Source organism: Harpia harpyja, chromosome 9, assembly GCF_026419915.1.
Source record: "Harpia harpyja isolate bHarHar1 chromosome 9, bHarHar1 primary haplotype, whole genome shotgun sequence".
Classification (NCBI taxonomy): domain Eukaryota; kingdom Metazoa; phylum Chordata; class Aves; order Accipitriformes; family Accipitridae; genus Harpia; species Harpia harpyja.
In genome coordinates, this window is record NC_068948.1 from 15,266,485 (window position 1) to 15,279,996 (window position 13,512).

Below are 13,512 nucleotides of genomic sequence, written 5' to 3' on the forward strand. Positions count from 1 at the left end.
ATCAAGAGTGGCCTGGAAGAACTGGCCACAGCAACAGAAGTCTTTTTCCCTGGGGGCGTCCCCCTCTACTGTACATGTGCATTGTAGTTCAGCTGCACATAAAAAATAAATCCCATGATTTCAGAATGCATTAGGCTTTCAGTGCATATGAAGGTCACCTGAATTCCATATACAGTTGAGCAGGCACTACTGCATAAAAAGAAAGTAAATTACCTATAGATTACACCATTAACTTACAGCGTTCAAAGTCCAGAAGATGACAATCCCAAACATGGATTTAGCAACACAGAAAAAAGTAACCAAAGCAGTAAAAGTCATATGCTAGAATGTGGCTCATGGCCCCATTACTGCTTTGAGAAAGACGAGCAACTTAGAAATCACGAGAGCATCTTGTAGAATCTGAGACTTAGGAAAATTACAGCAGCTGCAATCCCCTCACCCCTTTAAACTGTTATAGAGGAATGAGGAAAAACTTCCAACACTGACCCACTGCAGCTGATAATCAATGCTCTCACATACCTCTCTAGCCTAGAGAATGATACCACAAAGACCTGTGGTTTGCTGTAGGATGCACTGCTGTGTTCTACTTCAGAGCTGCTAAATGTATAAGAACAATAAAGCTATAACCTTTCTATTGTACAGAGAAAGGTTATAAGAATCAAGCCCAGAAAGAAACTCTCAAATGAAGGGACCAAAATAATACTGTTTGCCTCAGGAAACAAATGAAAAATCATACTGAATACTTGGCAAAATTAAAAGAAAGATCAGTCACCTCTAAGAATATCATAGTATCTAGAGTTTTTACAATAATCAGTACCAGGAACTTTAAAACATTTTTAGGGAGAACTCGGTCTAATTTTCAGAATCCAGATGAGAGATCTAAATCAGCTAGCAGATTAGTCTGTAGCTATTGCAGGTGAATTTAAAGATGTCTGAGGTGTCCTCACACCTGCCACAATCTGCAACAGCATATGGGATTCTACTTCAGATCTGACAGCAATTCTTCTGTTGCTATGGAAACATTCACATTCTTTTAAAATTTTAGTAGGTCTGTATCTCCTTTAGTCACTCATCTGTATTTTGTTGGCCTTTACTTTTGCTCCATCGTTCAAAAGAAGGAAATTTATCTGAGATATTTCTAATACTTATAAAGATTAAGTCATTAAATAAATTAAAACCTATGGTGAAAGATCATCCTTGAAATAATTCTCCTAGATCTGCTTGGCTTTTCAGTAGCCATCCAGCTGTGCCAAAGACATCATAAGAAATATAGCGTAGACTGACAGACATCAAACAAGATCTTACCAGAACAGCTCCAAAGCCTGACATGCCATTGCATGCCTCTCCACAGCATAATTTTTACAACCACAAATTCTACAGATGTGTATTTCTGATTGTTATGCATTTCATCCCTATGCACCATACACTCTCATGGAACTGTGTTAATTGATTTTCATTTGGTTTCATCAAATGTCACAATAAACAAGCAGGAAGGACAGACCCAGGTCCAGCTACCATATGCAAAATATTTTTTGTAAGACAGTCATCTAATTAATTAGTGATTTTTCAGATCTGAGATCAGTAAGTTTCTTTAAAAAAAAAAAAAAAAATCTGAAAACCAGAATTCTTCGCTACACCCTTAACTAAAACAAAAAAAAAGAACACCACCCCCCGCCCCAAACCCTACAGCAAATACTGAACAGAGATAATGGATATATAGTATCTTCTTCTTTTTCAATAATAGACTTGCAATCTCTCAGTTTCCCATAGATTCCCTATAATTACCTACCTGTTACACAAGGGATACCATCCCTTTGTTGAAACACATTCTGCACCACAAGGGCTTATTATTATTTCCCTCAAGTTGTAAAGTGATTAAATGAAAGGAATTGATCCCAGTCTGTTGCCACAAAGTTTACATTTATCATTGCTTATGAAGATTAACTTACTTAGTCAAAGCCAGAAGCAGGGTCATCTGATCTCACAGTGACCAAATTCAGTGAAATCAAAACATTTCACTTCCAAATATGGGAACTAACATGTTTGAATAGTTTTCTACCTGAAGGAAACATGCAACACATGGGAAAAGCTGCAGACATATGAATGAAGATACTGACATTTTCCACTGTTTCAGAATAGAAAAGATAAAATGCCTTAGAAGAAAAAGCTCCATCACCTCTAGATGAGTTTAAGACTGCAAGAAAAGAGTGTTCTAGATATAACTCCTTAAAAAGGTTAGGCCAGAACAAGTCATTATTGCATGCCATTTGATACTGTCATTTTAATTAAAGTAATTCTAAAAATATGCAGGGAAAATTGCTTTAAAGTTTCTAGGTGACTCTTAATACTTTTTAATACTTTTTTTCTAGCAGGATGAGAATCTGTTGGATTCTTCACTTTTTAAAATAAAGTGACAACATTTGGGTGCTTGTTGTGGTTTAACCCCAGCCAGCAACTAAGCACCATGCAGCCGCTCACTCACTCCCCCCCCACCCAGTGGGATGGGGGAGAAAATAGGGAAAAGAAGTAAAACCCATGGGTTGAGATAAGAACAGTTTAATAGAACAGAAAAGAAGAAACTAATAATGATGATGATAACACTAATAAAATGACAACAGTAATAATAAAAGGATTGGAATGTACAAATGATGCGCAGTGCAATTGCTCACCACCCGCCGATCGACACCCAGATAGTCCCCGAGCGGTGATCCCCCCGTCCCCACCCCCCCCAGTTCCTATACTAGATGGGACGTCACATGGTATGGAATACACTGTTGGCCAGTTTGGGTCAGGTGCCCTGGCTGTGTTCTGTGCCAACTTCTTGTGCCCCCCCAGCTTTTTCAGTGGCTGGGCATGAGAAGCTGAAAAATCCTTGACTTGAGACTAAACATTACTTAGCAACAACTGAAAACATCAGTTATCAACATTCTTGCATACTGAACTCAAAACATAGCACTATACCAGCTACTAGGAAGACAGTTAACTCTATCCCAGCTGAAACCAGGACAGTGCTAGTTTTTACCTCAAATGTCATTATCTTGGAAGTTATTTTAAAATCGAAACTACACAGTGAAATTGCCAAATTAAGTATAAAAATTAAATATACTGATGAGCATCAAAAGTGGTATGTTAAAAATCTGATATATTTGTAATTAAATAGTTGACCTCTATCAAAAAAATTAAACAATGAAGGAACAGAAAAACTCTCTATGTGCAATGTTACTTCAGAGCAGGTTACAATAAAAGACCCTACTTCAGAAAAATTCTGGTATTATGCAAATTGACCCACACCTCTGCCACTACTGCATCACTTCCTTCTAGAAGTGTACCATGAACAACAGATAATATAACTTTTCTTTAGTACACTGTCCGGTCATCTGCTACTCTCAAGTAACAGCTTTCTACCTCCCAATGGTACATGCTATTTGTGTGTGGTTGATTTTCCACAGTGAAATTACTTTCATTGAGAATATTTGTCTCAAATTTACTTGAGCAGAAAAGCTCAAATCTTTTACTTCTTACATTAGCAAGAGTAAGGAACTAAATTTAGAGCTAAAGAGCAGTTGTCTTTTGACATTAGAGCACCCTAACTACTCAACAGTGAATTGTAAGCAACCCATTACAGCAATATAACCAGTGTAACGTGCTTATCAAAAGTCTGTGTTCTCCCCTTTGACCAGAAAGCAATAAAAGTATCCTGAATCGAACATCCACTTGCTTTATACAAATGCTATGACCTGTAAATCAAACTCTACTGTAACACTGTGTATCCAGCAACACTATAATCCATTGTCTCTATTCTGTGTTCATAGGGAATTAATGTAAATAAATAAATAAATAAATAAAAACCAACCCCCAAACAACCACAGGGTGCACAGGAAAACATGCATTTTGAAGAACAGAGATGCCAAGATTAGAAGGCTGAAAGAAGATACATTTAGAGCTACTTACTCTTTCTTACACTGATGGTATATTCCATCCTAATTATATTTCTTTAGCTGACCGGTAACTGTGTGCTTTCCTTTCCAATAGGTAGTGATTTTTTTGCTAGTAGGAAAGTATGCTACAGCCTGTGTTCTAGAAATTCTGATCCTTTAAATGAGAGAAAATCTACGCTATCAACTTGGACTACAGACTGTAACAAGAAGCACTTTATCAAACTATGTACTGTTCCTTGAGCAAAAGATATGTTCACCTATAAATTCTGAAATATAGATCAGAGAGGGTACTACTTTGTGATGGGTTAACCCTGGCTGGACGCCAGGTGCCCACCAGAGCTGTTCTATCACTCCCCCTCCTTCTCAACTGGACAGGGGAGAGAAAATATAACAAAGAGCTTGTGGGTCGAGATAAGGATAGGAGAGATCACTCACCAATTACCGTCACGGGCAAAACAGACTCAGTTTGGGGAAAAATTAACTTGATTTATTACAAATCAACCAGAGTAGGGTAATGAGAAATAAAACCAAATCTCAGAACACCTTCCCTCCACCCCTCCCTTCTTCCCGGGCACAACTTCACTCCCGGATTCTCTACCACCCCCCCAGCGGCACAGGGGGATGGGGATGGGGTTTACGGTCAGTTCATCACACGTTATTTTCTGCCGCTTCATCCTCCTCAGGGGGAGGACTCATCACACTCTTCCCCTGCTCCAGCGTGGGGTCCCACCCACGGGAGACAGTCCTCCACGAACTTCTCCAACGTGGGTCCTTCCCACGGGCTGCAGTTCTTCACGAACTGCTCCAGCATGGGTCCTTTCCACGGTGTGCAGTCCTTCAGGCACAGACTGCTCCAGCGTGAGCCCCCCACGGGGTCACAAGTCCTGCCAGAAAACCTGCTCCGTGGGCTCCTCTCTCCACAGATCCGCAGGTCCTGCCAGGAGCCTGCTCCAGCGCGGGGTTCCCACGGGGTCACAGCCTCCTTCGGGAACCCACCTGCTCCGGCGTGGGGTCCTCCACGGGCTGCAGGTGGATGGATATCTGCTCCACCGTGGACCTCCATGGACTGCAGGGGGACAGCCTGCCTCACCATGGTCTTCACCACGGGCTGCAGGGGAATCTCTGCTCCGGCGCCTGGAGCATCTCCTCCCCCTCCTTCTTCACTGACCTTGGTGTCCGCAGGGTTGTTTCTCTTACATGTTCTCACTCCTCTCTCCGGCTGCCGAATACTGCCGTCCCAACTTTTTTTCCTTCTTAAAAATGTTATCACAGAGGCGTTACCACTATCGCTGATTGGCTCGGCCTTGGCCGGCGGCGGGTCTGTCTTAGAGCCGGCTGGTATGGGCTCTGTCGAACACAGGGGAAGCTTCCAGCAGCTTCTTACAGAAGCCACCCCTGTAACCCCACCCGCTACCAAAACCTTGCCACACAAAACCAATACATACTTACACAAAAAAATTTCTACTTTTAATTTGTCAATAAAGGAATAAACACTAATTCATAACCTGGTTAGAAACATGTATGGTATAGATTATAAATTTCTGTAAGTACACTACAGTGGGTTTTGTTGTCAGCTATAAGCAAGTACTTTATAGGTCACCTTGGCCTTTAGGTTCACATTGCTAAATACGAATTTAGTAAAAACATTTATTAAGGCATCAAGCAAACATTAGGTTAATTTATTGTAAGCTGTAACTTTATGACAAAGCAAGGCACTGTAAATACTTAAAACAGATTAGCACACGCTTTAAAATAAATGAATATATAGTAATCTATTACATGAATTATGACCATGACTCTCAAAACAAGTAGTGTTGTGAACAAACAAAGCTGAAATAGTTTAATAGAAGCCCAATCCTGAAGATACATAGCCTAAACAAGTCCTCATATACCATTTGGAAATTTACTTAATTAATAACAATCAAAGACACCATAGAAATAAGGGGTAAGAGGTGTGGGCTGGTTCAACTTGATATATGCGTGTGTATGTATTTATTTTATTTTTTTTTAATTATAAAATAACTCCCTAACTTAAACTGAAGAAGCTTATATGAATTAATTAGATCTGTTTCCAATTCTTAATACAAACCTTGGTTTTCATCTTGTGCTAAGGCTAGGGCAGTTATGGTGCTTAGAAGGCAGTGTTTTGCAATCAAGAAAGTGACTCATCAGAAACATCCATAATTTTCTTCTATCCATTATCTAGAATTCTAGGTATGCAACCTCTCCCACCAAACCCGCATTTTTTCAGATAGGTAATAAATAAGTAAATAAATAAAAGTCTCTTATATGCAGTAATTACAGGTGAGGAAGTTTCATTTTTCTTTCCTGAAAAATTATTTTCCTATTTCATATTACTTCATAAAGCACAGTATTTTCCTTTGTCTTTGCAATTCCAAACTCACAATACCTGATCCAATCCTAGCTTCGTTAAGTAGATGGCACTTTTTTGACATGTTGTATCTTCACAGACTGGTAATAAATGTTCACTTCGTCCGTCCCCATCTGTCAAAGAAGTAAAAGACTGTCAGCTTTGTATTTGCAAAATCAGAAACCCTGCTTGCAAGAGATAATCAGCTGTGAATAATTTATTATTTTTTTTAAATGTGAAAAATTACAGGAGATAAACTAGACCTATTCAAATTCCTTAACCTAATAATCTAATTCGGGTCTTTTGTTTGAAGATTGTCTTAGTTGATGTATTTTCATCTTGACCCATAATATAAAGAAAGTTTTAAATTTTATTTCTGATGATAATGTGATATATTTAGAAGAGTAATTGCTTAGTAATTTACTCAATCCCTGTGTTTAGTTGGGAAAAAAAATTACCTTTAAGATAAATCCACCATCATAAGTCTACTATACAAACTTATTTAATTTTCTGAACTAGCTTTAAACTCTTGTGCTGTCAGCAAGACTTTAAGAACAGTCATGAGTTCATATGTAGTATGTTAATCTATAACATAAGATAAAAAACAACACTGGAAGGTTGACTAACATGATGGCTAAAAAATTCCAGGCTTACAGAATTAGGCAAATCTGTGTAATTTACACACAGAGCATATAATAATAATAATAAAAAAAAAAATCAACGTACTGCTCATTATCTACTCCAGGAGAAATAACTATGTTCCCATTTTGACCTTGCAGCCCTGCCTAGGACATTGAGAAATACACTGCCTTTCTAGTAAGAGACAGGCCACCACAAGTTACCTTGTATGGGCTAAGAAGGAAGAACAGAGAAGCAGTTGAACGTAAGCAGCCAAAAAGCAGCAGCTAGAATTGCTGCATTAACGACTACCACTACAAGTCCTGATTATAAACAAACTTGACTTGCTAGAGAGATGGTATGCCCCAGCTCAGGAAAATTTCAGGGAATCTGCTTTTCCAGGCTATGAAATCAAAGCTCATACTGTAATAAAAAAATTAATCTTTTCAAATTGCCCATTAGCCCATACAGCTCTGAGGAGCTTGGTATTAATATTTTAAGTGGATTTTGTAAAGTTGCATGATGAAATCTCCTTAGTTAATATGCAAAAATCAGATCATCTGCCAAAGTCACCGAGTCCCTTATTCATTTCACACTATGCTACTGACCACAGCCCTAAACATTGTCGTACTTTACCCATACTATAAGAAATGCTTTCTCAGCCTGCCAAATTATATTTCTATGAAGCTGAACCTCCTTTTAATGTGTGTATATATATATCTCTATATCTGTGCACAGTTAAGTTTTCTAGGTCCCTCTCATTACATAAGGAAATTGGGAGATGGAAAATAGAGTTATAAGGGGGAGGAGGAGTGAGGAAAATATCAGACTTCTCCAAATATCTCCAAGTGATAAAGCCAAACAGTCACCTTTAGTGGCTTCCTACATCCCATCTGCCTCATGAATTATTTTACCTCACCACTAAAACCCTCCCAAATCATCATGGCAGCTCTGTTATCAAGGATAGACAATTCAGGATGCTGAGTAACCTAGGTGATAGAAATCCAGTAAGTTCGCATCCAAAGAGATGGGAAAGCAAATGACCACTGAATAGAGAAATTATCATAGCAGCTATTGAATTTGACCAGTCTGAAATCAGCACCAACTTTTGAAGTTGTTTGTTTTCCTTCTGCATCATTCAAGAACAACAATTAAAACGTGTTACTTTATTTTTTGCTTACATGTACTAGAAGAAAATACTGTTTAGACTGCAGGCTTTTTCTAAACTTAAAAAGGGGAGAAACTGTTTAATTTGCAAATCGTTAACTATGGAAATATTGAAGGGTTTGCTAGAACAGAATTAAGTTGCAGAGATGCAAGTCTTTTGTGAATATAAAATTTAAATTAAGCCCTAATAATTTAATCACATTTCTATAGAAGCTGCAGTCTGAAGTAATTTTAGAAGATTTTCAATAACGCATGAGGACAAAGAACCTTCTAATACCAACTCTCTTCTTGCTCGTTGTTAGAAAGGGACAAGGATGTTCTCATTTTAAATTATGCTATGGAGCAGAGAAGAATATAAAATGTTTGATTCTACTTAAATTGCAAACATTCATCTTGTTATACTGATAACCCAGTTTGATAGTCTTGGTAATTAATGTTCAGCAATACTGCAGTATATTGACAAGAACAACCTATGTAGGTTTGAAGAATAATGAAACTATAGGGCAGTAAGAAGGATGGAACTTTCACATAATTAGACAAGAAGCCGCCACCTTACAGATGCAAGTGTTCTAGTTAAATTACAAGTTTAAGAGCAAGATTTGATTAAAATAATTCAGTACAAAGAATGAATAGAAGGTAAATATGCATCAAACAACATACCTTTGCCCCTGCAACTGAAAATATGCCACGTATTCCATATTAGAAGGACACAATTTCCCCAATTCCTTTGACCAGAACCTACAGGTCCATTTATTTTACTTTTATTATAGGCTCATGTTTTCAGTTGCAATTTCTCTTCAATTCTGTGTAACACATATTTAAGAATCCAATAGTTAAAAAATAGATTTGGAAGATAAGAGAAAAATCTGCTGGAAATTTATAGCACAGTTTTAAGAAAAAAGTTTATTTTAAAAATAAATTTTGTCAAGAAAAATCCTGAAGAGAAGGAGTCTGAGGGGCCATTCTTATGCTCACCTAGATCTCAAATTATTGCTGTATCCACCCTCCAAAAGTTTTTCAGATAGAGATATCCATCTTATTGAACACTGGACTGTTTTGTGTGGGGTTTTTTTGTTTGTTTGTTTGTTTAAACACTTGGTGCTCAGCTGAATTTAAAGATGATAAAGAAATGAGATATAAACATATTAGTCCAATGAGTTAGTATAATTACATTTGCCTTAAGCATAGATGTCGGAAACTAAATTTTAAGTTAAGTTTGTGTGGTGTTGTAAATTTCCAGTTACTTAAATCAGTATTTTAAAAATAGTATTTTAATAAAATCCATTTTATATGGCTCTACAAAACCATGGCTTTACAGTATGACACTTTTAATTTGAAGTGATATAGGCTGTGGGGTTCAACTAAAGGTGACCACATGGTGAGGTGACTGAGGAGCTGAGCTGTCTAAAAGCACTTCCATTTCCTTCCCTCCTCCTCAGAAGTGCATGGCTTCCATCAGCTGATTTAGCTCTAGAATGGCTCACTGTGGAATCAGGTAAGAATTAGGACCAACACACTGGAGAAAGTAGAAATATAGGAGCAGGGAAACGAAAGGATAAGCTTGGATCACATCAAGTATTGATTTATAAGTGTTGTAACATGTTGCAGAACTGCCTTCACAGTTGAGAGACAGAAAAACTACCAGCTTTAAAAAGCAGGTATTAGAAAGCAGAATCTAAATAAAAACACCTCCTTTAAAACTTCTACATGTGGCTCTTAAGTGTAGAGTTTTCCATGTGTTTTGTATTCACTTTAAAAAAATTAAATAATTCATGTTCCTTTTGACATGGTACCTGATTTACACAGAAATTACTTCCTGACATTTACTTGTCATACTGGATGATTACAGTACAACTTCAAGTATTTTACCTATTATGTGCTTAGCATATAGAAAAAGATTATTTTTTAAAATTAGGTATTTATTTAGACATAATTAAAAATTATTATGTTTTATATACTGTGAATGAGAATTGTGCCCATTATTGCTGACACAATGACCAAGAAGATCATAGCAAGAGAAAGCTGGAACAATTAAAGCTTCTAACCTTTCAAAAAACATTTGTAACGTTTATAGTATACATGATAATGGGCACTTTATACATCTGCCTCACTGAAGAGCTTCATAACTGTTAGCATTTTTCATCCAAAAGAAAGGGTGGTACATATTCACTGTAGAGCAGGCAAAACAAATTTTAAACTTAAAAGGCATCAAGTAAAGCACCAACACTGAGAATGTAGCTGGAAATAGGACATCAGTGAAACAAGAATATCTTCCGAGTTGTAGCAGAGTAGTTTAAGAAAACCCACAATTAAATACTTTATTACAGAAAAGTAGCAATCAAAAGAAGGAAAGCCCAACATTCTTCATCTCTGTCATACTATTATCTCTTATTTCTTCTCTAGTTTTGATTTCTAATGCACATCTTACAATGTACAGATCCATCTGCTACTGTTGAGGTTATTTGATCAAAAGCAATTTTCTGAAGAAAAATCAGAGATTGTAAAAAATGCTAACACATTTTACAAATCAACTGCAGCAGTTACTGTTTGTGACAAAAATAAAAAAGAATAAGGATAAAACCCACCTGGAATATTGGCTAAAACTGTAGAATAATTTAGTTAAATAAAAATCTTGCATCAATCTTTGTTCAAAAAGCCCAAGAAGAAAAAAAAACCTCCCCCAAAAGCAGCCCTAAGCACAAAGCTAAACCAGAATCTGTTTCACTATCCATTGCCATTTTAAACTGTCCTCATCTGTAATAACTAGAAATACAACGTTTCCTGTATTTCTGAAGCTTTTTCAAAGGCACTATGTGCAACCAACAAATTGATACAGCAGTTTTTCCAGTTTTGAAAGAAAAGAATTTATTCTTAATCCTTATGCGATTCCCACCTTGGAAGCACCCGCTGAAATACAAACCTTTGGCACAACTCTACTGATCTTGGAAGACCACACAAAAAACCCCCAACAGTTGCTCACAGAAGAGCTCAATCTCACTAACAACAAACTTACCACAGACCTACAATGCTAACTCTTCTCATCTTCATGCTGTGTTTCAATCTCAATTTAAATAAACATCCTTTAATTTTAAACTCTAATCTTGAATTTAAATTCCTCCACAAACGAGGAAGAAGACAGAAATTAAAAAGGAGTATCATTAGCACATTTGCTCTAGCGCAATTAAGTATTCATAGGTGACAAAACATGCATTGGTGACAATGGCTGGATGAACTCATCAGACCAGCTGAAATAAGCTGCACTAGTTTCAGATTTAAAAAAAATACCTTGCATAACATGTCTTTAATAATGTACTTCAGCCTGGGTCTACTTAGGAAATCTATTTCTGGAGATCCTCTGTAGTCTTCACTCAGCTCCTAGGGTCTACTAGTCTATCTTTCTACTACTATACGGATTTTAAACAATCTCAGTCCAAACTGCTGGAAATCTCAAGGTTATCCTTACTTGTAATTTCAATGTAATTTGTAGCACTGGATGTGGCTAAACATACTCTAGACTCCAAATGTTCTTTGCTAGCTAGCACCACTCAACTTAAAACATGTTTAACATACAAATAAAAACTCAACTGTTAGCACGATCGTGGCTTGACTGTGATACTAAAGAACTACATGGTTAATAAAGAACAAATTTTATAGGCAGTAGAAAAGGCTAGAAAAAGAACAGTCCCACATACTCATCAGCTGCAAATCTGTACTTATGTCAAAATATGTAAAGACAAAATTAGCAGTCTTATACCATCCAGGAATCACGTGAGAATCATTACTTACAACTGCCTGTTCACTGTATTTCAACAAAAAGCCATGGATACAAAGCCTTCCTTCCAACATTTTGCCCATGTCTGCAAAGTGCTAGCAATCCAATCCAGAACAAGACTAACTCAAAAGACACAGATTGTGCAGATCACTGGGAGCACACCTCACACAGAGAGACTGTATGACAAAAATTACTTGCAGCTGAAGTTTTAACATTGATTGTGAATGTTCACACTTGCAAAAAACATAGCTCAATTTTTTTCAATCTACTATAAAAGTAAATTTGAGTGGGACAAAGCAGAAAAAAACCCTTGTAAATCAGATTAAGAACAACATAATGTTACTAAAAAGTGTTATATGTTCAAAATGCAATGCTAATGTACCGTAGCCTAAGCACAGGTTTTAAAATGAATGCACAAATAGCAAACTGTGTGTCAGTGGTTACTCCAAGAGATGCATTGACCCTGTGGTCCTAGCACCTCACCGAATTGCACATCTACATGTAGATGTTGTGCTGTCTGCTAATTCATGATGGTGACACTAGAGTTTGTGTAGTTTCAGCTCTGACAGTTAAGAAATTGCTGTAACAGGCCTATTAGGATTTAGCCCTTTCAATTTGAACCAACTAGATTATCATCTCAGATTGGCATAGACCTTTTGTGATGAAAAAAAAAAGTATCCATAATTAAAGAGAAATTATATATAAAGTAACTAGGCTGAATAGGCAAATAGGCAGTAGGCCCTACAACAGAGAAAAGACAGAATGTAACCCTCCACTAACAAACTGATTTTTTTTTTTTTTTAAGAAAAGACTGCTAGTGAATTATGAAGTTCTTTCAAACTTTATGAAAAAAGTTACATACATAGAGAACTTCTTCCCAAACCAAGACATAGAGATATGCTTTTAAAGCAAACATGCATATAATTTACTTAGCATGAGTAAACACAGGCAAAAAATACTCAATCCAAATCTTCAAATTCCTTTAAAAACATAGAAAAAGGTGTCAGAAAAGCAGTATTTTGCAACCAAATTCAAGGGTTATTAGATTCACTGCACATGCTTGTACAATGTACTTTCCAACATGGGCTCTGAAAGAAAAACAGAACCTGGGGAAATGACAAGTATCATGATCAGTCAATTCAAAACTGTTTTGTAATACAGCAAGACAAAGTTGTAGTTATAAAGAGCAAAACAGCTTTTGGTGGGCATATGGTCCAAATCTTTTTACTGTGAACAGCTATGTAGTTCTGCTGCAGCGTAAACTTACTTCTGCTCCTTTAAAAACAAAAATTGAATCAACTTCTTGTGTGTGTTGATGATAGGCTGATTATTATAACTTATTACAGTTATGTTAAATAAAAAGAAATTGTTTTCTGGCAAATAGAAATAAGCTAACTATGTAGGCTAAGACAGTGAGAACAGTCTAGCTTCCATAATTCTGAACCTGATGCTACATAAAAGCAAGACACTTCATAGACCACAAAGTTCTCATGCCTTGAGAGGCTACTGTTCTCTATTGAGAATGCACATTCTAAACTAGCTGTGGTCCCTGTATTATTACAGACCTCCTGTTGGTGCAGTTTTCCTAGTTGCCTTCAAAAATGTGAGAAAAATAATGTCCTCAGCGTAGTACAATAAAAGCCAAG

At 36.9% G+C, this 13,512-nt stretch overlaps 1 protein-coding gene across 2 annotated transcripts in view; it reads right to left on the minus strand.

Moving 5' to 3' along the window:
- Positions 1–13,512, minus strand: part of ITFG1 (integrin alpha FG-GAP repeat containing 1) — a 94,900-nt gene that overhangs the window by 43,151 nt on the left and 38,237 nt on the right. For both annotated transcript variants that reach the window (XR_008236542.1, XM_052796193.1), the window contains exon 9: positions 6,349–6,443. Coding sequence is in view for 1 of the 2 variants with exons in the window: in XM_052796193.1 (XP_052652153.1) it covers positions 6,349–6,443 (95 nt within the window). In the remaining variant the exon portion in view is untranslated. The remainder of the gene's footprint in view (positions 1–6,348; positions 6,444–13,512) is intronic.